Here is a 23262-nt window from a genome sequence, read left to right as displayed (position 1 = left end):
ACTCGCGAATCTGACACTTTCACGCTCATTTCGCCCCGTTTTGCGAGTGCATGCCACGTGACAATTCCATCGCATAAATTTCCGACGACCGTTCGCCATGTAAGTGACGACGTTAATTCGTAAGGGTCGTTTTTTGCGTTGCGATAAAGAGAGGTCCTCCATCAATGTATGAATGAAGGACTTGTTTTTTTTTTTTTTTGCCAGAATCAAAAACATTTCAACGCCTCGAGCAAGCTTGGAATATTTTCAGCGCGATACTCAGACTCGGATTTGACCTATAGGAGTGAATTTTTATTTGGCGCGTGACTTTCCGTTGATTTTAGAAATTAAACAATAGAGCTCGGAATATCGCCGCCATGCTATAAGGTAGGTGCGCTGCAAAATCGGTGGGGGGTAGGATGGGGTGAAGCGAAGATATAGCGAGGGGTAGGCGCGGCCGCGGCCGTATCGGACTATAGACGGTACAGGTGTATACCTGTGTAAAAATAACCGCGTATAAGTTTGAAAGCAAAATATGTTTTTCTCCGGGCGTTGCGAGGAGCGGGTGGGTTTATAGGTACAGGTATGTATACGGTACGGGCGGCGCAGTCGTTCGCTCGTCTCGCACCGGTCGGTCGGTCCTGCTTCTGTCAAGCCTTTGTGTGCGTTGGCGCACCCCGAGGTCGTGTAAGAGGCGTATAGGTAGGTATACACGTAGATACACAGATAACGCGGGTACCGCGGCATAACTACTACCCCCGAGGTAGCTACCTCCGCGTATGGTCGGTAGGTAGGTAGGTAGGTAGGTACCGGTTGGCAGTACGGTCCGCTTAACAGAGGGTGCTTCTGGTAGAAGCTCTCAATATGTCCGAACTAATCCTCTCCCCGAGGACCCGGCGTACGTCCAACACCCGACTACTACGCCGTCCGCCGCCCGCCCGCTACACCCCGACGGCTCCCGCGTTGCGTTCCTCCTCCTTTTCATCTCTCTCGCGTACGCGACTCGTACCCACGTTTTCTACATCATCTCTTCATCCAGCCATTTATATAGATATATATATATATATATATATATATATGTATATCTCCTCCGTCTATCTCCTCGTTCCAGCTCATTCTCTTTCGCGCACTCGCTCGCTCGCTCGCTCTCTTCGTAATATTACTTTGCGATACGTGTACAAACATTCGGGGCCCAGCTGCGTGAGGGATTTAGGAGCTAAGCGATTAATAAATACGTCATACGACTCGCGAGCTACAGAGGATGACAGGAGCGCGCCCGGTCTCTCCACTACGTCGGGGCGACATGATTTATACCTTGATATATTTTGGCGTTTGGATTTTCGATAGCCACCCACCGCCGCACGCTCGTGTGCGCGCGTGTGTTTTCCCCCCCCTCCACCCTCCACCCTCCACCACCCCCTCCACCCCCTGATTTAGTATTGCGGTATCCAAAATATGGAGGCAATAGATTCCGACAACCCTACCATCGAGAGGTTACTACCCACCTATCCTACCGACGCGGCGGCTATACTCCCCTCCCCACCTGCTTAGCTCTCTCGATTTATTCGAGTCCTACGATTACCGCGATCACCCTTTACGTTTCGATAGTTTGTTTTTGTTTTTGTTTATTTTTTTTTTCTCGATCCTCTCAAATCTACGAGGAAATTATCACGCGATTCCGCGTCAAGCTTTTGTTTACCATGCAGAGTTACTGCAAAGGTCGCACCTTCGAGCGTTTCACCCGATATTAGGCTTCTCTGATGCGGCGTCATCTTTCCGAGAGCCGAGAGCTCTGTATATGTACGGTACGTTGGGTTCCACGGTAGCCGTCGAGATTTACGAGTCCAACGTTATTAATACGATTACCGTCCGTTAGGTATACATACGTAGAGTAGTATACGTTCGACGGCTGAGCTTTCAACGGATCGGGATGGCTTCTAGCTACTAACACCGACGTGCCGCTGCAGTTCTACCCGCAATACTAAAATCCGTTGATAGTCGTCGACTCACACCTTCATATACCGGGTGTCCCGACCAATATCGCATACGCGCGTTACACGCGCTCCACGCGAAAGAGAGACTCGCTCGACCGCCTACGTACGTACGTACGTACGTATACATACGTGTATACACATATCGTTGTTTACAACTTGCGCCCCTTTCTGCTCTCGTCGGATCAACCATAAATATACCCTATTGCCCGTAAACCTTTGCACATTCGTGCATTACCCATACCCGCGTGATGCACACGACTCGTCGTCGCTATACTCGCGTTATCAAATAACCGCTGGTCACCGGCTTACCCTGTTACTCCGCGTACCGATTCCACCGTATTGTGACGGCGACGGCGGTGGGTGTATTGTACCTGGAGCGACGCGTACACACCTCCGAACCGAGCAATGGGCGGACCCACCCGACGAAATGACCAGAAATCCGACGCCTCTGTACCCTACGCTCCGCAAATGCGTTCATCCGACCGTAGCTATCGCCCTCAGTCGTAAACGACACGTGTTAGCGAATGTCTATATACCTATGCGTACGTACCACTTCGTACGCGATTACGTCTACGCGAGGTATCGTATCTGTATATGGAATATTTTATTACGCTCCAGGTGTCGTTAAAATCGACGGATTTTCTTCTTTTCCGACGTTCGCGGCGGGCCGGAAATCACCGAAAAATCAACGAAATTCGAAAATCGGACGATTCGAATCGTGGTCAACTTTGTATAATTAATTCGTCGTACTGGTGAGATACGTAATGTAATACATATATGTATTGAGAGGTAGATTTTTCTCTCTACACATACGCGGTACCTATGTATATATGTATGTATACCTATTCCGTCGACGGCAAAGTCCAGCGATATATATGACAGCAGAATTTAATTACGTATGGGGCTGATCCGTCGACGAGTGCGTAGTACAGACTATACACCTATATCCCATCGAGGTATTGTACGTACATCAGTCATTTGCCACTGCGAATGATTATCAAAATAATCAATGACGTATCCCGTCACGAGTCCCATTTCGTCGAAGGTAACACGCGCCCATTGTACCGCTTTACAAGCGGCTAACCGTACACACGCACGTATATCCAGTTTGATTAATTGTGTTCGAATTCAGCCGATTTTCGCTTTTTCCCAGAACTCTACGTTTCTACGCGAGCAACGGTTACCGCTGGACCGGTGCTCGCGGAGAACGAAAAAAAAAGTTTTTTAAAAAAGAGGGAAAGAAAAAAAAAAGAAGAAGAAAAGACATCGTCACCACCCCGCGGTACTCTGGATCGAGTGACGCGACGCGGCGAGGGTTACGGCGTAGCCCCGCTCTACAGTTTACAACACACTTTCTTTTCGGCAACGAAATCGTATCAAGAACAACGCGTGTACGGCGCCTGGCTATACCGTACCGCGGCTCGTGTCTCCTAGGTCGACGCTTTCGCTAATTGATCACGGACGGTGAAATTAACCGCGCGAAATCCATTGTTCAGGCGTAAACTTAATTACGCCCCGCGAACGCGTACGACCCGAAGGACGAACGTTGTAACGGCTGCATGTGTACCGCTACCGTGTATACGTATACGTATATGTATAGGTATAGGTACATGCACATACGCGCGTATATTCCGATTCTCCCGCAACGCGGCTGACCGACGTGAGTTTCTATATGTTTAATGCAGACGTTTGTACGCGCACGAAGCATCATTACTGAACTACATTCCGCGCGATCGATGAAAAGTTTGATTTCTCAGGTGTCCGAGGCCGACGCCTGGATCGCAGTCCCGCTATCGCGAGTCTCGTTACCACCTATGACACGTGTGTTAGATTCTTCAGAAGGTGTCAGCGTAACGTAGGGTTGTAACTCCGTATTTATCGCGTCTCCTTTACGCGATGCGAGTGTCACGTAGATTCGTGATACGTTAACGTTGGAAGTGAAAAATTTGACGGAGGCAGTCGGAAGTTTTTTAACATTTCGTTTACGGCAGGTTTTTATGTAGGTACATACGGAACGTACCGATACGAGCGCCGAGGGGAATATCAACCGCGTCGTTGAGAGAGAAAAACCGCGTCGACCAACTCTTGTGTAGAAAATTACACGAATTATTATTAAAGGTCGCGCGCTCACCGTGTCTATAATCGCGAATCCGTCGGCCGGGGAGAACTTCTTCGATTTATCGTCAACTATAGTCGATTCGCAGATATCCGTTGCTGACACGCGTTAAAACTGATCGCGATAGCCAGAGTTCTTTTTATCCGCGTAATACGGAGGACGGTGTTGCGCAATAATATCCGCCAGCTGTTAACCGGGTGGGGGTGGGAGGGGGTCATATACACCGGTACGTACGCCTGCGGATTTCTCTACGTTAATGTTTTACCGATGTAAACTGCCAATTATTGACCATCGAACGGTTTTAATTGGCGACAGGGTGGGGGAATTACGAGATGCAAATCGCAGGACACGGTTGATCGGATTATCGCATACGAAAGGGGTTTTGATGTCAAAGTCCGGACGGATGTGCGTACAGTTTGTTGTATTCCGCGCGCACCCACACGTATACGTATAACCCGCGAGCCTTTGGATTCGCCGGCGCAAGACCCGTACGGGATAACGCAAAGCGCGTGAACGTGAATCAAGTGTGTGTGTTTGCTGCGTTCGCGTTGTGCTTGCGGAGCGTGGTCTCTGTACCTACGCGGAAAGCTAGTTCGTGAGGGTTGATACGCCTCTCTGTGTGCGTAAGTACAACGTTACGTGTGTGGTACGCGTTCTCTCTTCGAGCCGCGCGCTCATTGCCCGTGCAGCGTCGGTAGGGTTACGTGAACGGGGGATAAAAGGGAGGCGAAGCTTTGTCGTCGAAACAAATGTCCGTATTCTGTCCGCATTTCTCTTCCGAGCCTCGTCCGGACGCGGCGGATTAACCAAACGGTTGCAGTCGTTCTCTATTTTTTTGCTACCCCTCGTTTTCTATCTCTATATTTCTTTTTCTTTTCTTTTTCTTGTTTCTTTTTTTTTTTTCGTTTCCTCGATACCTCCTTATCCCCTGTCGCGTCGGTCGCGCGCCGCGACGGACGTCAGGGAAAGCGGCTTCCGGGTGCCGCGCTTGTTTGTCTTTATTTGGCGTTGGAACGCCGCAAATAACAACCCCGTATACAACGACAACGACCCGTAATAATACGTGTAATAACGTAGACGACGGAAGTGAGAGGAGCGAGTTATCGCGCGTGACATACGGCGAAAGATTCAACGGCCGCCGCTCCGTAGACAACCCCGCACGCGGTGCGGAATTATACCAGCGGCGAGGGGGGAAATAACGACGACGGAGTCGCCCCGTCTCGCGTTCCACCGTCTTAATCCGAGGTGGATGAAGAACGAACTTGCGTACAAGGGCTTACCGCACGCACTGTAAACGAAATAAATAACGCTATATACGGGGCAAAACCGCTCGCAGTCACTTCGTCTCTCCGTGTACGTGGAAAATTTCACCTCAAAAGAGGACCCGTCGCATTAGCATGCACCCCAGTTTTTTTCCCGTACAACGTTGAAAGATAGATACAGGAAAATAAAAAAAAAAAACGAAAAAAACAAAAATGAAATACAAAAATAAATGAAAAAAAAAGGTAACGAGGAACTTTTTGCCACTTTTCTCGCTCCGCACGATTCATCCCGGTCTTCCTTAGACACGTGTGCGATAACTTTTTTTCGAAACCTCGTACGTTCGCATGTTTGGCTTGGACTTGAATTTTGGGCTGTTCGATCGAATTTTTAGTTACGAAAACCGAGTGATATCGGGAGTCGAAGTTAACAATTTCCTTCTCTCTGAGTTGCGCGCAATTTGCAAGTGTGCTTCGCGCGTGTCGCAGATGATGATATTTTCCGTGAGAAATGAACGGCGAACGACTTGTTTCCCGGAATTATGAAAACTAGATTTTTTTTCCCAAGCTACTCTATTTACTTGATGACTTTAAAAAATGTTAGTGGGTCTTACCACAGAATTAAAACGATGTCCGTGTTACCATAAAACCCGCGTGGGCTGCAAGCGCGTTAACGAGGGGTAAATTAAATTCAGTGCTCTTTTAATTAAGGAAAAAAATTGCAGACTATTTCCGGAGCCCTCAAATGTGTGCAGGGTTTACGTCGTTAAAAAAAAAAAGAAGAAAAAAAAAACGGAAACAAACAAAACGAAAAGAGACAAAAAGAACAAAAAAAAAAGATAAAATACCAAATTTTGGTCGCTGTAACGCGGTTAGCCTCCCGGGACCCCCCGCATCTTCCGTGTTCCTTGCGAACATTTTGTTCCCCGTGGGATATACCGCGGGGCAGTTTATATACATTCTTGAAGCTGTAAAAAATAATAATAATGATAATAATAACAACAACAATAACAATAATAATAATAATAAAACAAAAAAACTAAAAAACTGAAAATAAAAAATTATGAATTTTACGCCGTCGCGTAGGGAACGGGTAGACGAGACGGGGACCGCGAGGCCGGCAGCTACCGTGATTGCGCGATAATTCTATTAGGCACGTTCCAGCGCGTAAAATGCGGCTGGCGAGCGTCGGGAAACGAGAGCGGAAATTGTGTTTTTAATTCCCGTTGCTAAATCAGGAGGCAACCCTAAACAACCGTGAACGTTAGAAGTTGGAAAAAGTTGCAACAAGTAACGAATAAAATACTCAACAAACTTGCGGTCGGTGATGCTAAAGTTGCGAGGCCGCGCGACGAATCGAAAATATCGTACGGATTCCGCGGGCGGTTAACGATCCGGAATCAATGTCGCATCGGAGAAAAAACCGAATTAGAGAAATACGCGGTAATTTTTTCCAACGACGGCGGATTGATCGGAAGAGTATAAGAATAGCATATAATGAGGTATCCGCTGATGGTTGGGTAAAGCTGCGATATCGTATATACCGTTGCAAAAAAAAAAAAAAAGCGGAAAAAAGCGGAAAAAAGAAAAGAAGAGAAAATGTTGAGGCCGTTCGGGAATAAACCTGTTGTTACACGTAGCAAAATTTGGCAGTAACCATGTAGCGGAGCATAAAACAGGTCTACGGTAGTACCTCGCCGGCAGCTATCTCGTTAAAATTCGCTGCCGGAAAAAAGAGCATTTAGGAAATGCCCCAATTCGTTCCCGCGTCACGTAGCCGCGTTTAGTACAGGCCTCGCTTAATATAAAATAACTATGGTCGTATCGTTAGAATGACGCATTTTATCGTCGCCATTTTAATAAACAATAAAGAGAGGGTCTATCTCTGTCCACCCCCACCGTCGTTCGCTCCGAACCCCAAACCCGAAACCCTCAGACCTCGAACTCCGCGAAGCCTTAGCCGTTCCCATTGCCGCATCGCCGTGGCCATGGCCATCGGCCGTATAGCCATCGCCACTCTCAACGCCGCTGCCATTAGAACTACACGACCCAGTTCGTGAAAGCATCAAATATTTAACTAAACGACGACTCCGCCCACACTTTCGTCTCACTTTCGGTGCACGTTTCGGTATAGTTTTCGATACTTACCTCCACCCGCCAACTTTATACACCCTCTCCGCCTGAAAACCCTTTGAATAATTGCCGTCACGCAAGATTACAGTTCTCAGCTACGCCGCCGCCTTTTTTTTTTTTTTTTTTGTTAATATCGGTATACCCACCGCGCATTAACGGCTTATCTCTACCTGAAATTTAGTTAACCATTTCCACTCGGATTGTACGTACGCGTCGTACCTTACGTAGCCCACGTACGTACAATATAAGCTAAATACGCGTTTGTTCGACACGGTCGAGTTTCGTTTATTTCAACTTTGTCCGTATAGCTTCGACCTTCGCGTAAAGTAATAAAACGAAATAAAACAAACGCCCTCGAACTCCGACACATATGAGATTAGTACCACATTTCAGATACGAACCCTTCGCGCTCCGAATTCCAATATACAGTGGGAGAGAGAGAGAGAGAGAGAGAGAGAGAGAGAGAGAGAGAGAGAGCGAGAGCGAAGCGTAACGGTCGAAGCCCCGGAGTTCGAGAATTACAAATCCTTCGAATTATCGGCGTAGGAGTGACTTTTGCCGGAGGATAATCAAGGAGTCGAGCAAATTGCTTCGCCGAATTCACTTTATGATAATATCCCCGTCGCCTGAAGTGGTCGTCGACCACCGACGAGCCTCCATTCTCACTCCGAAACCAATTACGGTAATAATTGCGTCTATTTATCGACGTCATTCGGTTTGGTGATTCTCGCGCAGCAGCCGTCTCTTATACCCGAATCGGGATTCGAATATATATAACCTGGCGAGATATTTCGTGACGTGCGTGCTTAAGCTTTTACCCTCTGATATCCTCACCCTCCGCGGCGGCGTAGCGCTACCCTGACTCCCCGAACAACCGGAGCATCTCGCTGCGAATCTTTCGCGTATCTCCCTACGGCAGGCTGTAATAGTGTGACAGGCGGCATCGTTCGGAGCCCATTCACCGCATTGATTTTCCCTTCGCAGTCTCCCTTCTCCCCCTCCTCCTCCTCCTACTCCTACTCCTACTCCTACTCCCCGTGCGTCGCGGTGACGGCGGAGGATATACGTCGTCGGCCCCAAAAATTGGGGACTTCTTTTCCTCGTCGGGTTTTTCTTTGCTTTTTTTTTTTCCCTCCCAGGGCAACGAACTGATTAAATTCCTGTCGATAGAAAATCGAGCTTTCAAAGTATAAACCCCCGTGTATACCAGGAACCGCCTCAAATTCCTTTGGTTTCTTCTCTCCCCTTTTGTTTCGGGGATTCCATCTTTTTTTTTTTCTCTCTTTTTTTTCTCTCTTTCCTTTCCCCCCTTCGGGAGTCTGCAGTTGCAGGAGGGGGGGTGGAAATATGCGCAGCCACGCGGGTTTACGGACGAAGAAAAAAATATATATATATACGTATACGTATGGGAAAAAAAAATGATTTTTTTTTTTCAACGTCAGAGCCGTTCGTTCGCTCGCAAAAAGGCTTCGTGTTAAGCGGATTAACGTATATTTCGGCTGAACTTGTTTTTTTTTTTTTTTTTTTTTTTTTTTTCTTTCACCCGGCACCCAACGATTAAATAAAGAATAACGTTTTTAATGAAATTACCACATTACCGTAAATATCGACCCATCGTTGACGCTTATACAGCGCGTATAAATGTGCCTCGTTTTATATACGCCGCTTCCCGTAGGAAATATCAACGAAATTACCCGAGAGAGCCCGGCTGCTCAGCTTAATTTCTTCGGAAAGTTTCGTTAATAGTTTCCCCGCGCACACGGAAGATCGGAGCGATCGGAAACGGAGTTTGGCTTACCCACCTCACCCGTAGCGAGTCTAATGCGGTTGATTTTTGGATTAGGAGGCCACCGGCCCTCTTGTCTCCCAACGAATCGAACGTGCCTACCTATATATATATATATGCGCGCACCCGACCCACCCGAGTACGGAGAATTCCGAATTAAACTAACTGGATTAACCGAGCGTTAGGGGTGAAAGTTTTCCACGGTATTACAACTGAATTTGTCCAATTCATCCGCGGATCGCGTTCGACCTCCTAGAAAAGCTGGCTAATTTCTCCACCCCCCCGCGCAGAACGTACCCCCATATCGTAGAGGTATATAAATGTAAATATATATATATGTGTGTGTGTGTGTGTGTGTGTAAGGTCACGTGAACATTACGGAACGAAATTATAATAAATCATCCGCCATCGAAACCGCCGCGCGGACGACCGACGGATCGTATGAAAATATAAGGTGGGTCGGACGATCGCCCCGTATAAACAGTTTACCAGTCTTCAAACTTATTCGGAAACACGAACATGTCGCATTAGTCGTTCGCATGGCGAGCGTATGTAACACATTCACATGTACATAATGCAGCTACGAATCTAGAAAGCTAACGGCGTTTCGTAAGCTACGTACGACATATTGACCGGTCAAACTTTCGAACAATGACTATGTTATATTACAGGTAAAGGCTGCATTTTATTTGCCCTCAGCCCCCGTGTCTCTATAAAGCACGGAACATCCACCGCCTACTACCTCGCGGCCCACCCATTGTTCTCCTTTGTTCGGACAGTGGACGTGTACCGTTTCCCTACCTACCTATGTACGGTGGGCGTCGGGCAACGTTCGCGGCCAAACTTTAACGTCCACGCCCCCGCGCGTCCGCTTCTTCGGCGATTATTAACGAATCGATAAGACTGAATTTTATTGTGTTCGGTTCGGTCGACGCGTGCTTTCGACGTTCGGTGATGAGGATGTCTCGCGCACGCCGGGTGTCTGACCAGCGTTTCTCCCTCTGTGTTCCTTTTGGAACTTGAACGATTTCGAGTATTGTATGTGTATATAGGTAACGCCGAATCGATCGCGTCCATTTTCGAGATAGGGGTGGAGAGAAAAAAATTTGCCGATTAAAAAGCTTCGCCGCGAAGAATCTATCCGGTTTACAAAAGCTAACCCACACCGCGTCACTTCTCGCCAGAAATGAACACGAATCTTTTCCCCCTTAGTGGACTTTTTCCAAAGACCATTATAACCGTTTTTCTTTCTTTCATTCTTTCTTTCTTTCTTTCCTTCTCACTTTCCTCTTTCTGCTTTCCGCAGCTGGTGGATAAGCAGCGAAATGGAGCCAAAAAGGGAGTCCATAGAGATACTCGTGATCGCGTAAGTGGGCGAAGCTTTTCTCTGCCCCTAGAATTTCCTCCGTAGCGAATATGGCAATACGCCAAGTGTGCCGACGCTGAGCCACGCGCGCGCTCCCGTTGCAGCCCATGTGGACGGTATTCACGCACGAACGACCCTCCCGTTGCAACGCTAGTTGTTGTTCGCTCTTCTCGCCGACTACCGCACACGCGGGTAAACACACAATGCAGGCAAACACTTTGCATTCGTAAACACGCGTTTAAACATTCGAATAGCTTCGCACCTAGGCGGCTCGCGTTCGCCGCACTGGCAAATTCACCAACTTCGCACATCATCCCCCCCCCCCCGCCAACACCCCCAACGACACTCGACCCTTAACCGTAAGGTTTTCCCGCAACGCCGCAACTTACGCGTGTGTCATCAGCGTATAACCGTAAAATGGAACGTTGTACCTATATGCGTGTGTGTACACGCGCGTGTACGAACATACGTATATATATATATATGCCACCCACGACGCGAGTCGGAGAGGCAAACTTAAAGGGAAAGGGACAGGTAATGGGGGAACGGGGGTCTGGCTCTTTAAGCAACCCGTTTCAAATTTGTCCCTAGCCTCAAACTCGACGCGACTGCTCGGTATAATTTCATTAAACCTAACCGCGTCTCGTACGTCTCGTACGTCTCGTACGTCTCGTATCCCTAACCCGTTATACGTATTTCGTTGTAGCGAAACCGCGAGTTGAATTTCTGATTATTATATTTCGCCGATGTAATATTCCTATCGAAGTACACCAGACACAAACTTCTCGCTAATGGATTAATCTTTGATTGTGAGTACAGGTGCGGTGTACACGGCGTGCCGTTTCACCTCTCGAACCGAAACGTTGTACGCCTTTTTCGAGGGGTTCAGCCGGGCTTGGAAAATAATGGAAAGCAGATCGAGGGTGAACAAAACGAGTTGCGGAGTTAACGCGGGGCGAGTACGCGTAGTGCAAAAAATAGGGGAGGGGGGGGGGGGGGGGGTAGAGGGGGTGGGGTAGGAGTAAAAATATGGCGCTAGATATTTTTTGCTTCCTCTCTTCGTTCCTGCACACGTATGAGAACAAACAACGGATACATCGGCTCTTTCGCTTTGTTCTCCGTTCGGCTGTTTCACCTTCGGCAAGGTTTTGACGGTGTATCCACGATTTACTCCCGTACGACGAAATGTTTGCGAGAAAAAAGTTTCTCGACCGTTTAAGAGCTTGCATTTTACGCGGCGACGCCGGGTCTCGAGGTATGACCGCTTATTCTCGAAGGCCCGCGACAACCTTTTTTCCTCCACCTTTTGGAGTTCTCATTCGCCACACCTACCGCCCCTCGTGTCAGTCCAACTTAGGAACCCGGTGGTTCGTGCCTTTGGCACCGGCAAAGCTTGAACCGAAACCTCGACCACAAATTTTAATTGGATTTCAAACCAACTCTGCACACGTTCGCCGGCGTACTTTTGTGCCGCTGAATTCGGAGGCTGTTATCCGATGGGAAAAAAAAATGTTTTTTCTTTCGTTTTTTCGACGTGTACAGGTATACGTACGCGCGTACGCGCGCGTGTTTATTTTCATTTAATTTCTTCCGCCTTTCTCGTCTTCGTATTTTATTCGTTCTTTATTTTTTTCATTTTTTATTTTTTATTTTTATTTTCAATTTTTTTTTCCCCGCCCGCGAAAAAAGGTTTCTTTTGAGGCCGGAAGGGGCTTGAATCCCGATAGGTTGCGCCGGGGATTCGAATTCGCCAGATTCGTCGAAAATCGAAACGCCGAAGATATAAATGCCTGATCGAGTTTCCTACGGATTTCACCGTACAATACGGAAGCGATTTGTATTTCATTTTTTTTTTTTTCTCCTTTCTTTTTTTTTCTCTCCTCTGGTACGCGTACCTCGAACTGCGATATTTTTTTTTTTCTTCATTCGTGAAATGACGAAATTTATATGTAACGACGAGGACAAAAGATTAGCCCGCGTGAAACAAAATAAGGGTACAAAGGTGGTAAAAAGTCGAGGTGAATAGATATATATATATGTATAGGTATTACATAGGTGTTGGCCGGGCTGGTGGGTGCACGGGAAGAATCTCTCGCGACTAATTAAATAACTAGCAAGTCACCTCGCGACCTAGCGCCACCGCCGTACGTATAGGCAGTCGCCGCGACGTCGAGGCGTCCGTCGTCTTGCCACCCTCCGTTTCCTCTCCCTACATTTCGTATCTCTTTCTCTCCAACCGTATCCATGCGGGGGAGCGTCTTTTCACCCCTAGGCTATCGCCGCGGTCCTACACTCGCCCCGTGCAGAGCTCCCTTTCTTACACCGCGGCAGCTCGCTTTTCTAGCTTTCCTGTTTCCCTGTCCCCGTTATTTAATTAAAGTTTAAAGAAGAAACTACGAGAGAACTGGATACCAAAGTATGTAACTTGTCACCACTCCTTCTTGTTCCTCGCACACTCGCCAAGCGCGGCTCTTTCGCCGAATATAAGGATGTACACTCGGATCCGCCACTTTTTCCACCCTATCCCTTCGTCGCGCGACGCCCTTTTTTTTTTCTCCTCTCTCCGCATTATTCGAGGTTCAAACTCGACTCTCCGTCGGCCACCGCGTATACGTCCCCCGTTCGGGAGAGAAAATTTTCACCGCTAACGCGGTCATTATAACGTCGATGGAGAAAACCCCGCTCGGCGCACAGGTGCGCGATACAAGGCCACCGATCAAAGTCCGCGGGAGAACCGCCGAAGGGCAAAACTAATTCATCGGCTAAACTATATATATATATATATTTTTTAAATAAAGCCAATCGCTCGCGAACGGAACGAACCGCGGGATTGGACGGTATCGGACGGGGTGAAGGGGGGCGGAGGGGGGAGAAGGGGGGGTAGGCGGCCGTGGAATGGAATACGCCCCTCTTGAAATATAATGAGAATTTTATGTACGTACATATGTACGTGTATTTAATATTACATAACTGTATACGATAGAAGCGGTGAAATCTAAACTCATAATTTTCCACCGTGAAAATAAAGCGCGCGGTGCGCGCGGTACCGCCTCAAAGAAACTCAATCAAGTTCTCTCCCTCGGCCGTGGGGATCGTGCAGCAACAAACTTAAATTCCTTGTCCGTTTCACCCCCTTCTTCCTCGGCGTCCCGACGTCTCCACTCCTCTTCCTTTCCCACCCCGATAACTTTCTTCTTCTTCTTCTTCTTCTTCGTCTCCCTCTTCGTATTCTTCAAAGTATATCGCTGGCGGAGGACAGAAACAAATTTGGAAACTGGGAAATTGGGGTGTAATGACGCCGTGGGGAATTTAAATATTAATTACACCGAGGCAGGGCGCTCATTTATTCAAGTTAGACAATATTATCGGCGGACCGTTCGCCGAGTACCCCGCGCAACGCGATCGTCAAACTGTCCGTCTCCTCGTCGTAGCCGGTGGATATATTTTCCTTTGTTCGATACAGCCGTAGCGTAGCGTAGCGTATAAACCTGTGGGATTAGCCGGTGAGTTTCAGATGGAAGAGTTTAATTTTGCCAAATGCAAACAACCGGTAACGAAGAGATATAGACACCGCCCTCCTTGGGGTAGGTAAAGGGTGAGAAAGAACGAGAGAAGATAAACGAGAAAAGGTTTATAAACGAACGAACGAACGAACGAACGAACGAACGAACGAACGAACGAGTAGAAAAAGGCGACGCGGATGAAAGAGGTATACCGTAAGAATCTCAGGAAAGTGAACAACATAGGGAACTCATGAGCGCGAGAGAGAGCTTATGGAAGTTCCGTGAGTGCGAGACAGACAGACTGCCTGCCCCTCCGTTGCCTTCGAGTCCCCACTCCGCCAAATTGTAAACAGACTATCGCTAGAGCTGTGATAGCCTGTTTAAAGAAAATCAATAAAAAAAAGTCTGTGATATCAAGAATAATAAGTATTAATAATTGTAATTAGAATCATTAAAGATTTAAATACATTTACATTAACAAAAAAAAAATTATATTTTCATGAGAAAACCTTCATTTTGAATTGGGAACTTTTTTGAAAATTTTTTAATATTCAAAGGAACAAAGTCAATCATATTGATGCTAATGGTTTTTGTTTTATCAATTGTGAGAGAAAAACACTCTCAACCCGAACGCGCTTACTTAGATCACAGCTCTAGCGATGGTCTGTTTACAATTTGGCGGAGTGGGGACTCGAAGGCAACGGAGGGGCAGGCAGTCTGTCTGTCTCGCACTCACGGAACTTCCATAAGCTCTCTCTCGCGCTCATGAGTTCCCTATGTTGTTCACTTTCCTGAGATTCTTACGGTATACCGAGGAGAACCGCTCATAATTCTCCAAGCTCTGTAAATATTTGCGGGGGGAATTTATTGAGAAACTAGCAGCTCGGCCAGGTCCCGTACCCCGAGGGACCTCCGATAACGCGTACATACAACTCTGTATATATGTATACGTATAAAAACCTTCTTCGGGTATCGCCCAATCGCACGCGAAACCCCGTCACCTGCCACCGCCCCCGTCAAACTCCGTACCTTTCGATTCCTCGTTAAATCTAACGACGAAAAAGTGGAAGCAATTTTCTCGCAAACGTACCGAAGTATTTAAGCAAACGTACTTTCGGACGTGAACACGTCACTCGAGTTTTTCCGTATTTCTGGAATATCAATCCGGATACGCACGTGCGTATAGAATTGGGATTTCTTCGCCGCCTTTTTTTTGTTTTCCTTCCTCTTTCACACTCCCCGACTGTAACGGCAAATCTCAAAGAAGATCGCTTTGTATGGAAAAATGGCGTAACCAATTTCGCAGCGCGTCGATTTCTTGCGTAAGCGTTGGAAAAAAAAAAAATAAAAAAATAAATAATGGAGTCTCGTTACTTTTCGTAACTGAACCGAGTCTCCTAGGCAGTTAACGGCAGGGCTGCGGATGTCGATAACCCATCGGTTCGTTAAAGGGGCAAACGACGAGAAAACTTGTCCGCTTATAAATCTCTAAATAAGGCTGAACGCGCTGCACCGTGCGATCTCCTTGGCTCGGGGTGATCGTTCCGTTCATTCGTATATCGCCCATGCGGGGGGGGGGGTATAGAGCCCGGCTTATTAACTAAAAGTATTCCAGTCACGCAGAATATACGTATATGTATATACCATCGTGCACGGGGGGGGGGGGGAGGGGAGGGGGGGTAGCCTGCAGCGGCGCACGTATACGTATGAAGTTGTATGCACGTGTCGTTTTAACGAGATATCCTCTAGCAACTTTCCTTGTACCCTTTCACGTTATTTTCGAACCCTCGACACAAACGATGTATATAAGGTAGCGAAACGCGTACGTGTATACCATTCTCGTTCGTACCGCGCGCTCTATATTATCATAATTACGTATAAATCAAGGAGAGTTTTCGATTCGGCAACTTCGAAGAGGGTCCTTCTAATTAGCGAATGATACATTGCGGCTAATGCGCGCCGGAATATTGTTAGAATGGGCGGGGGGTGGGGGGGGAGGGGGGCCATCTGAGACCCGCCGGGCTGCCGCTGACTTCGGTAACTGCGTGTACAGCACGGAGCACCGTTAACCCCAAGTACAACCGCCGACGCCTCCGCCTCCGTCTCCGCGCGTCGAGCCCTCGGAGGGCAGCTTCACCTTCTCTCGGCGCACTCACGTCCTCTCGCGACACGTCCGGCCCTCCGCCGACCTCCCCGCCGCGGGAGGGCTCGGCCCTCGCGCCCGTGACTGCGCTGTAATGACATTACGTGGTGCGATATATAGCGATCCGTCTCTCGTCTCTCGTCTCTCATCTCTCATCTCTCCCCCATCTCTCCGGGAGCCGGACGTCTGTGTCGGTATATATCTATACTCGTAGCAGACGCGGCGGTGGAAGTGGGTTTGGTATTACAGCGACCGAGAGGGAGAGTGACTGGGTATGGTCCGTCTTTTTTCTCGACGATGGACTTCTGCGTTTTTTTTCTCTTCTTCTTCTTTCGCCCCCTATTCCTCGGCCGATTCTCTCTCGACTTTTCGCAGCCATCCTTCGACGAGAAGCGTATAAGGAGTATTTAAATCGAGGGTCCTAGTTCGAGATAACCGAACGGCCATTAAACTCTGCGCACGGTGCGGAATCCTACTTTTGAATTCTGACCGTATCCTCCATTTTGCCTTCATTTCACCTCCATTTTGCTACCGTTTTGCCAACCCCTGTCGCGTAGCCTTTATTTCTGAGCTTTCCGACTCTTCGGCTCTCTCCCGTGTCTCTCTCTCTCTCCCTCTCTCCCTCTCTCGCTTTTTAGTTCGCTCGCTCGCTCTCTCCGGCTCGCCTTCTCCGGATATAAAAAGGCTGAGCGCGAATGTTTCGTAACTTTGTCAGCGTTTTAAGCTTCTCCTCTCTCTCTCTCTTACTTTTCGCTAGGCTCCCGAGCGGGGTCCCCCCTCTCCCCCGACATGCTCCCTGAAACCCCCTACGCCTTTTACCTCCCTCCGGGGGCCCCCCCTCGGTCTCTCTCGTTTGTCGTCCCCGTACCACTTTATAAAACGTGCCTCGTACCAATTAGGGGAGTTCGTACGGTGCTCGCTCGGATTTAGTGGCCTAATTAATGAAATTGATCCGCCCGGGATGTTACCGTTACACCAGAGGCCTACGGGACTCCCCCCGTTTCCCCTCTCTTTCTCATTCTATACATATATGTACCGTTACATTCGCTTTCGCTATCTCTCCCCCCCCCCCCCTCCCTCGCTCCCTCTCTCCCTCTCACCCTCTCTCTCTCTTTTCCAAGTGAATCGGCGGCGGTTGTCCCACCGACACGTGAGCATGACTCCTTTCTCCCCCCCTTCCCCCCCCCCACCTCCCCCGCGCCATCCCTTATTGTCCTATACTTTCGCGCGACGCCTTACCCGTTCCGGCCTTTAAGCCGTTTCCCTAATTTGCGGCACAGTTCAGGGATTATATAAGCTCATTACAGCAAATACCTTGTAATTAAAATCCACGTATAACATAAATCGCGATATCAAAAGCTATTACCCTTTGGCGAAGTAACCCCCCCCCCCCCCTGAATACGTGAGTTCTAACGGCGTTACGTTCCACGCGTAACTATGGATATTCGAGCGTCAACAAATTATCCCGTGTACGAGGTATTTTCGACTACATCTCGTCGTTGTCCTTGTTACGCTAGACGCGCTCGCTAACATCTTCTGTAAGCTCCGTAGGTACATTCGAGGAGACATCTTCGCATCGTCGTGGAAAAGTTTTGCTCAAAGTACAAAGACAATCGACAACTCAAAGCTACGAATAATGGAACGGACCGTTCGCCGGTAGCAGCGGGTCATAGGGAATGCCCCGAGAAGAGTACAAAGGTCGTTTTCGCCCTACGCCGCCGTTGCTACCGGAGCACCGAACACCTCCGGTTGACGAAATACGAACCCCACCCGTGTGTGAGAGCACACACATCGGAGGAGCGCTGGGATGGTCGCTCATTGTACATCCTGCAGTTAGGAAAATAGACGCGCCGTTGATGTGCTTACATCGTGTAACCTCGTGACGACCATATAGGGTGTACAAATGTTTGCGGTAACGCCTGCTCGCTAAACAACAAAGTCGCGTGCTCGATACACTGTCCACATAATAATGACGTAATTCTGGATGAAGAATAAAATAGAAAAAAAAAAATAGAAAAAAAGAAAGGAAGAACGAGTATCAAATTACCGGGAAATGCCTCGCCCGTTTCCTTATGGTCCTAATTCTACCGGCGAGCGGCGTAGGGCTAAGTCTAGTTTAAGCAACCAAACCATCGAGACCGGAGAGAGAGAGAGAGAGAGGAGGCGGGTCGCGAATCCCCCTTGAAAGGGAGAGAGAGAGAGAGAGGGAGGGAGGGAGAGAGGAGGGGGGGGGAGATCGATCGCTCGAGTAAGCAGTTTTAATGCAAGAAGCAAACGTAAAAGTCCGTAAGGAGCTTGAGTGAGGTAGGCACCCTATAAACTTGGTCGTGTTTGTCGAGCAATCAAATATACGAGTGGAAAGTCTCACGAGGTTATTGATTGGCGGTGGTGCGGAGATAGCGTTCGAGCGACGGTTGGACCGACCCGAACGGTCGAAAGCGCGGCGATTTCTCTACCGTACGGAAGAGTTTGAGCGAGTGGTTTTCCTCGTTGTTTGTTGTTCTCTGTTGTTCAACGTACAAACATAGTTTTGGACTTTCGTTAAAGAACTTTTCTCAGAATCTCACGGACCTCTTCTCCCATTCTCCCAAAGAGTTTACTCGTCCGGTACATAACCGAACGGGTACGAGGACTACGCTGCCACCGAACTCGACTCCGATCGCCCGCAAAACCTACACCACACCCCCCTTTATACTTCAACCCCTTTGTATACGTTATCATACATATAAGCGATTCACCGCAAACTCAACAAAATATACATCATTGCCTCCACCAAAATCTTCCCGATAATCTCAAAAGCGATCCTCTCCGTCGTCGACATTTTTCTCACTCGTTTCGTTTCCGGCTTCACCAAAAATTTCTTGCATCTGAATCGGATCCGTGCAGGGGAAAGAAAAAAAAAAAAGCGCAACTACCCGCCTATAGCGTCGTCTTTGTTGATACCGTCGTTTTACGTCGTTCGGAACAAAGATGTTTTCGCGAAGCGATGCGGCTCCGGTTGAGTTCCCTCGGGAACGAAGAGTGAGGTGGATGGAGGGAGGGGAGGGAAGGGAAGGGGGGGGATGAAGGTTGGCTGGGTGGTTGGTTTTAGAGAAGAGGAGACGTGATTAATGTGGCAACATCAGGTTGACACCAGCTACGGCGGTTATTATCGGTACAATAGAGAATACCGCGTGCGTTTTAGAAGTAGGCGGTTCGGTGGTTCGAATCCTCCGTTAGACAATGGCGTTAATGAGGAGAACCTCCGCGGCTGATGAACTAACGATCACTTTGCACCGTGACACGATTAAATGGGAGATAAACTCGTACACACTTGCCATCTAGAAGTCGAGACTTTTTCCACTCCCCTCCCTCTCATCTTTTGTTTCTCGTTTTTTTTTTCGTTTTTCGCCGTTGTGCTCTCGTGTTGTAGATATCGTCTCGTCCACCTTTGGACGATACACTTACGTCATGTGTAACGAATCACTCGTCCGAATTTTAGAAAAAAGCGACTCGAAAAGTAACATCCCCCTGCAGTTTTTGAGGACAACTATCGATCGAAGGACCCGAGCGGAGTATAGTGACGGCGAGTGACTGGTGCCCCTTCCCACCTACGCGCATTTCCACGATGGAGGACGCGCCTTGCAGGGGTAGAGCGTTATCGTGTCATACTTGAGCAGACGTGGCAGCGGGGAGACCCTCTCTCTTTTCGCCCTAATTCCCTTCAAACCCGAACCAACCGAGTCTCCGGTCCCGAAACATATCGTAATCAAAGTTCATTTATTTTTCACCAACGGTTGTATCCGATGCGCTCCGCTCGCCTGGCGTCTCCCGTATTTTTGTGTATTTCATTTTTGAGTATTATACATATAGGTATACGCCACACACGCGTGTGTTGCGTAATTCGTACAAACGTGCGCGTAACCAACACGCGCGCCAACCGTAGCGAGTTCCGTCAAAGGCGGACGGACAGGTTTGCGACTGCCTTGACGAAGCGAGCCGTCATTTCGCGCCCGCACCGACGGGGTATCCCCTCGCACCCCCGTCACGAGCAACTTTGTACACGTGTAATTATTCATCCACGGGTAGATACGCACGTCCCAACGAAACCCCGTACGACAATTTTTGTCCCCGCGAATTCGTTTACGTGTTATTTTTTTTACTTCCGTTAGCGGTCGTTCTAAATTCTGAAAAAAAACAAAATTTTAAACGTTACCATTTTTTCTCTTTTGTTGCAGGCTGTGCATTTGTTAAATATTCGTCGCATCAAGAAGCACAAGCGGCGATCAACACTCTACACGGTAGCCAAACTATGCCGGTAAGTAAATCTCGTTGAAAAAGCTATAACGGAAATACCTCTAGGTGTGTATGTTTGTGCCGACCCTCGAATTTTCGCGTGCCACGACGGGATTGGTCGACGAGACGCGCTACTCGAAACAAAAGACGAGCAAAGATCGTCGATCGCATCCCGCGGAGAACAAAGTCCGCGGTACGAAACAAATGAGATCTCGGGAATCGGTGAAATTTTCTCCGTTATCTCCGAGGCTGGGGCTGCTGCGTTCAATGTGCACACAAAATGAATAGAGCCGGTGAGCGAGCGTAGGGTCGGGAGTGGTTCTATTAACCGAGGTCGTCCAATGAAGCGGTTACGGTTACCGGTATCCACGGACGACGAAGGCGACGTAACGCGAGTTAGCTCGGGGTTTGCTTCGGCGAGGGGTTTCTGGCCCCGACGACTAGCGTCAGTCGTTTTCGGTATACGTGTGCATGCACGTACACAGCCCACACCTCGCCGCCACCGGCAAACACCCCGGTAATGACTGGCCAAACACAAATCTGCATAACACTTGGAAATGGGTGGCGTAAAGGCGGCGGGGTGGGTGGGGAAGGGGGGGGAAGGGGGGACTCCGTCTGTATCCACGGACAAACTCCTGCCCTCAATTCTCAAAACTTTCGCCGCCTGGATTAGACCGGGTTAGACCGAGAATTTGTAGTTATAATTGAATTGTCAACGTTTCGCGGAAACCTCCGTCACCTCCACGAGATACGTACGTACATTGGTGCCCTGCGAGTTCCTGCCGACGATCGCACGATTTTCTCGATACGATACATACCTGTGCCCGCGTATAGGCACGGGACTCGCTTCAGTTTCAAAAAATTATCCGTCGTCCTCGACGGGTTCCGAAACACGATTATAGTCGTTAGAAATATTGTTCCGTTACCGGGAATCGGTTCGCGCGTACCGACGTAAAATTGGGTGGTTTAAAGTCGGCCCCCGTTAAAATTGAATGGAAATCTTCTAGCTGGTTGGAACCCGGAGGTGGACGGTATTTACCCGGTTAGGGCGACGTACTCCGGGGTTTTACCGGAGATGAACCGACCCGAGATGGAAAGCTCGACGAAGGGAAAGGAGGAGGAGGAGGAGGGCCGGGGAGTCGGCTGCCCGTTGTCCGGCCCGCACCGACGCATAGAAGCGGCAAAACGTAACCTAATATTACGTGTAGCCGCTCAAAACCCGCAAACAGTGTTTGGCGAAAATTGTCCCCCGAGCCCGAGGGAGGTAGGGAGGTAGGGAGGGTGGGTTAGTCCTTTGCAATAATATGCAGATCGGTTAATTATTTCGTAAAATTATGGAAATCCGAATGGGGGCGGGGGCGACTACGGCAAATTTCGCGAAAATCTGAGAGACGTGGATGGTAGAGGGTTAAGACGTGAGTCCTTTCGTGACAGCTAGTCGATCCCGAACGGGCGTCGGGCGTCGTCCCCTACCTGCCCGAAATATTGAATAGCTGCTGCTGCTGCGGTAACCCCGCGGAACTCCGAGCGACTTCTTATCCCATCCGCAAGCTCCGAGGATTTCTGATTTATGAATACACAAGTGAAAAGTAATTTAATCCTCCTTCGCGTTTCACCGTAAAACACGCTACCGCGGCGGGTATTAAGTTCACGCTGTACCCGAGTGTATCGATCACCTCGCGTTATCACATACATTTCTACATATGCGATACGCGATTCGAATCTCGCCCTAACGTATTTTTCGTACGCGAATTCCTCTTAGTTAAAAAATCGGAGTTTGTCCGACGAGATAACGGAGGTACGGTATACATTTTGCACGAGAGAAAAAAAGTGACGGGGATGATAAAAAAAAAAAAAAAAAAAGCAGCGATCCTTTAATTTTCCGACAAGAGAGAATATCAGCGAGCAAATAAAGTCGAGTGGTTTTATATCCTTGGCAAAATTTCGTATACCCGCGTAACGTGTGTATATATGTGCTTTCGTACATATACATACACATACACACCCTCTATGTACGTACAATAAAGCGCACGCGGAGGAGCAACTCTAAATACATTTCCCCCCGTTGTTATACTATACGTACGTACGTAGGTAGGTGGGGGGGGGGATAAATACACGCATGGTTAGATATTATACACGCGTTATTATACCTACACGCGTGTATGCGATATTATACTGTGCCGGGAAAATCGCACCGCGTGCGCACCGGTGGGTATGTATGTATATGTATGTATGTGTATATACCTACCCTATCCTGGAGGATTGGCGACACGGGCGAGCGTAACTCCGGTAAAACGTTGCGTAGCTCGGGTGGCGCGGCCCGTGGGGAGAAGGATTTGGGAAAACGTGGTACGGGAAAACGGGGGGTCGAGAATCGGGGTACGAGGGACGAGCAGGCCCTTGTCACGATTAAGGCCTGTTAGAGGGAGAGATGCGCGCATTGTGTTTCGTGCCCTCAGATATGAGGGCCAGGATCTACCGAGTATATCTCGAGGGTGCTCGAAAACTCGACTCACCCGCGCGAGTCCCGCGACTCGGCCGCGGCTATGTGCGTATACATATATATATGTATGTATGTATATGTATATATATATATGTATGTATATATAGAGGAGGAGAAGGCGTACAGCGTGGAGGAGAAGAGAGAGCTTCGTCGCTCGAGTGGCTGCTGCTTTCTCAAGAGCGAAATACCCGAAAGCTCTCGAGAC

At 48.5% G+C, this 23262-nt stretch overlaps 1 protein-coding gene across 12 annotated transcripts in view; it reads left to right on the top strand.

Annotated features, from left to right (window-relative positions):
* Nucleotides 1–23262, top strand: part of LOC105692090 (CUGBP Elav-like family member 4) — a 531822-nt gene that overhangs the window by 488213 nt on the left and 20347 nt on the right. For all 12 annotated transcript variants that reach the window (XM_020855922.2, XM_048651187.1, XM_048651186.1 and 9 more), the window contains one exon: nt 20497–20576. In XM_020855922.2, coding sequence (XP_020711581.1) covers nt 20497–20576 — 80 coding nt within the window. The remainder of the gene's footprint in view (nt 1–20496; nt 20577–23262) is intronic.

Source organism: Athalia rosae, chromosome 2 (assembly GCF_917208135.1).
Source record: "Athalia rosae chromosome 2, iyAthRosa1.1, whole genome shotgun sequence".
Taxonomy (NCBI): domain Eukaryota; kingdom Metazoa; phylum Arthropoda; class Insecta; order Hymenoptera; family Athaliidae; genus Athalia; species Athalia rosae.
Note: the sequence above shows the minus strand (reverse complement) of the source record. Positions and strands in the feature narration are given on the sequence as shown.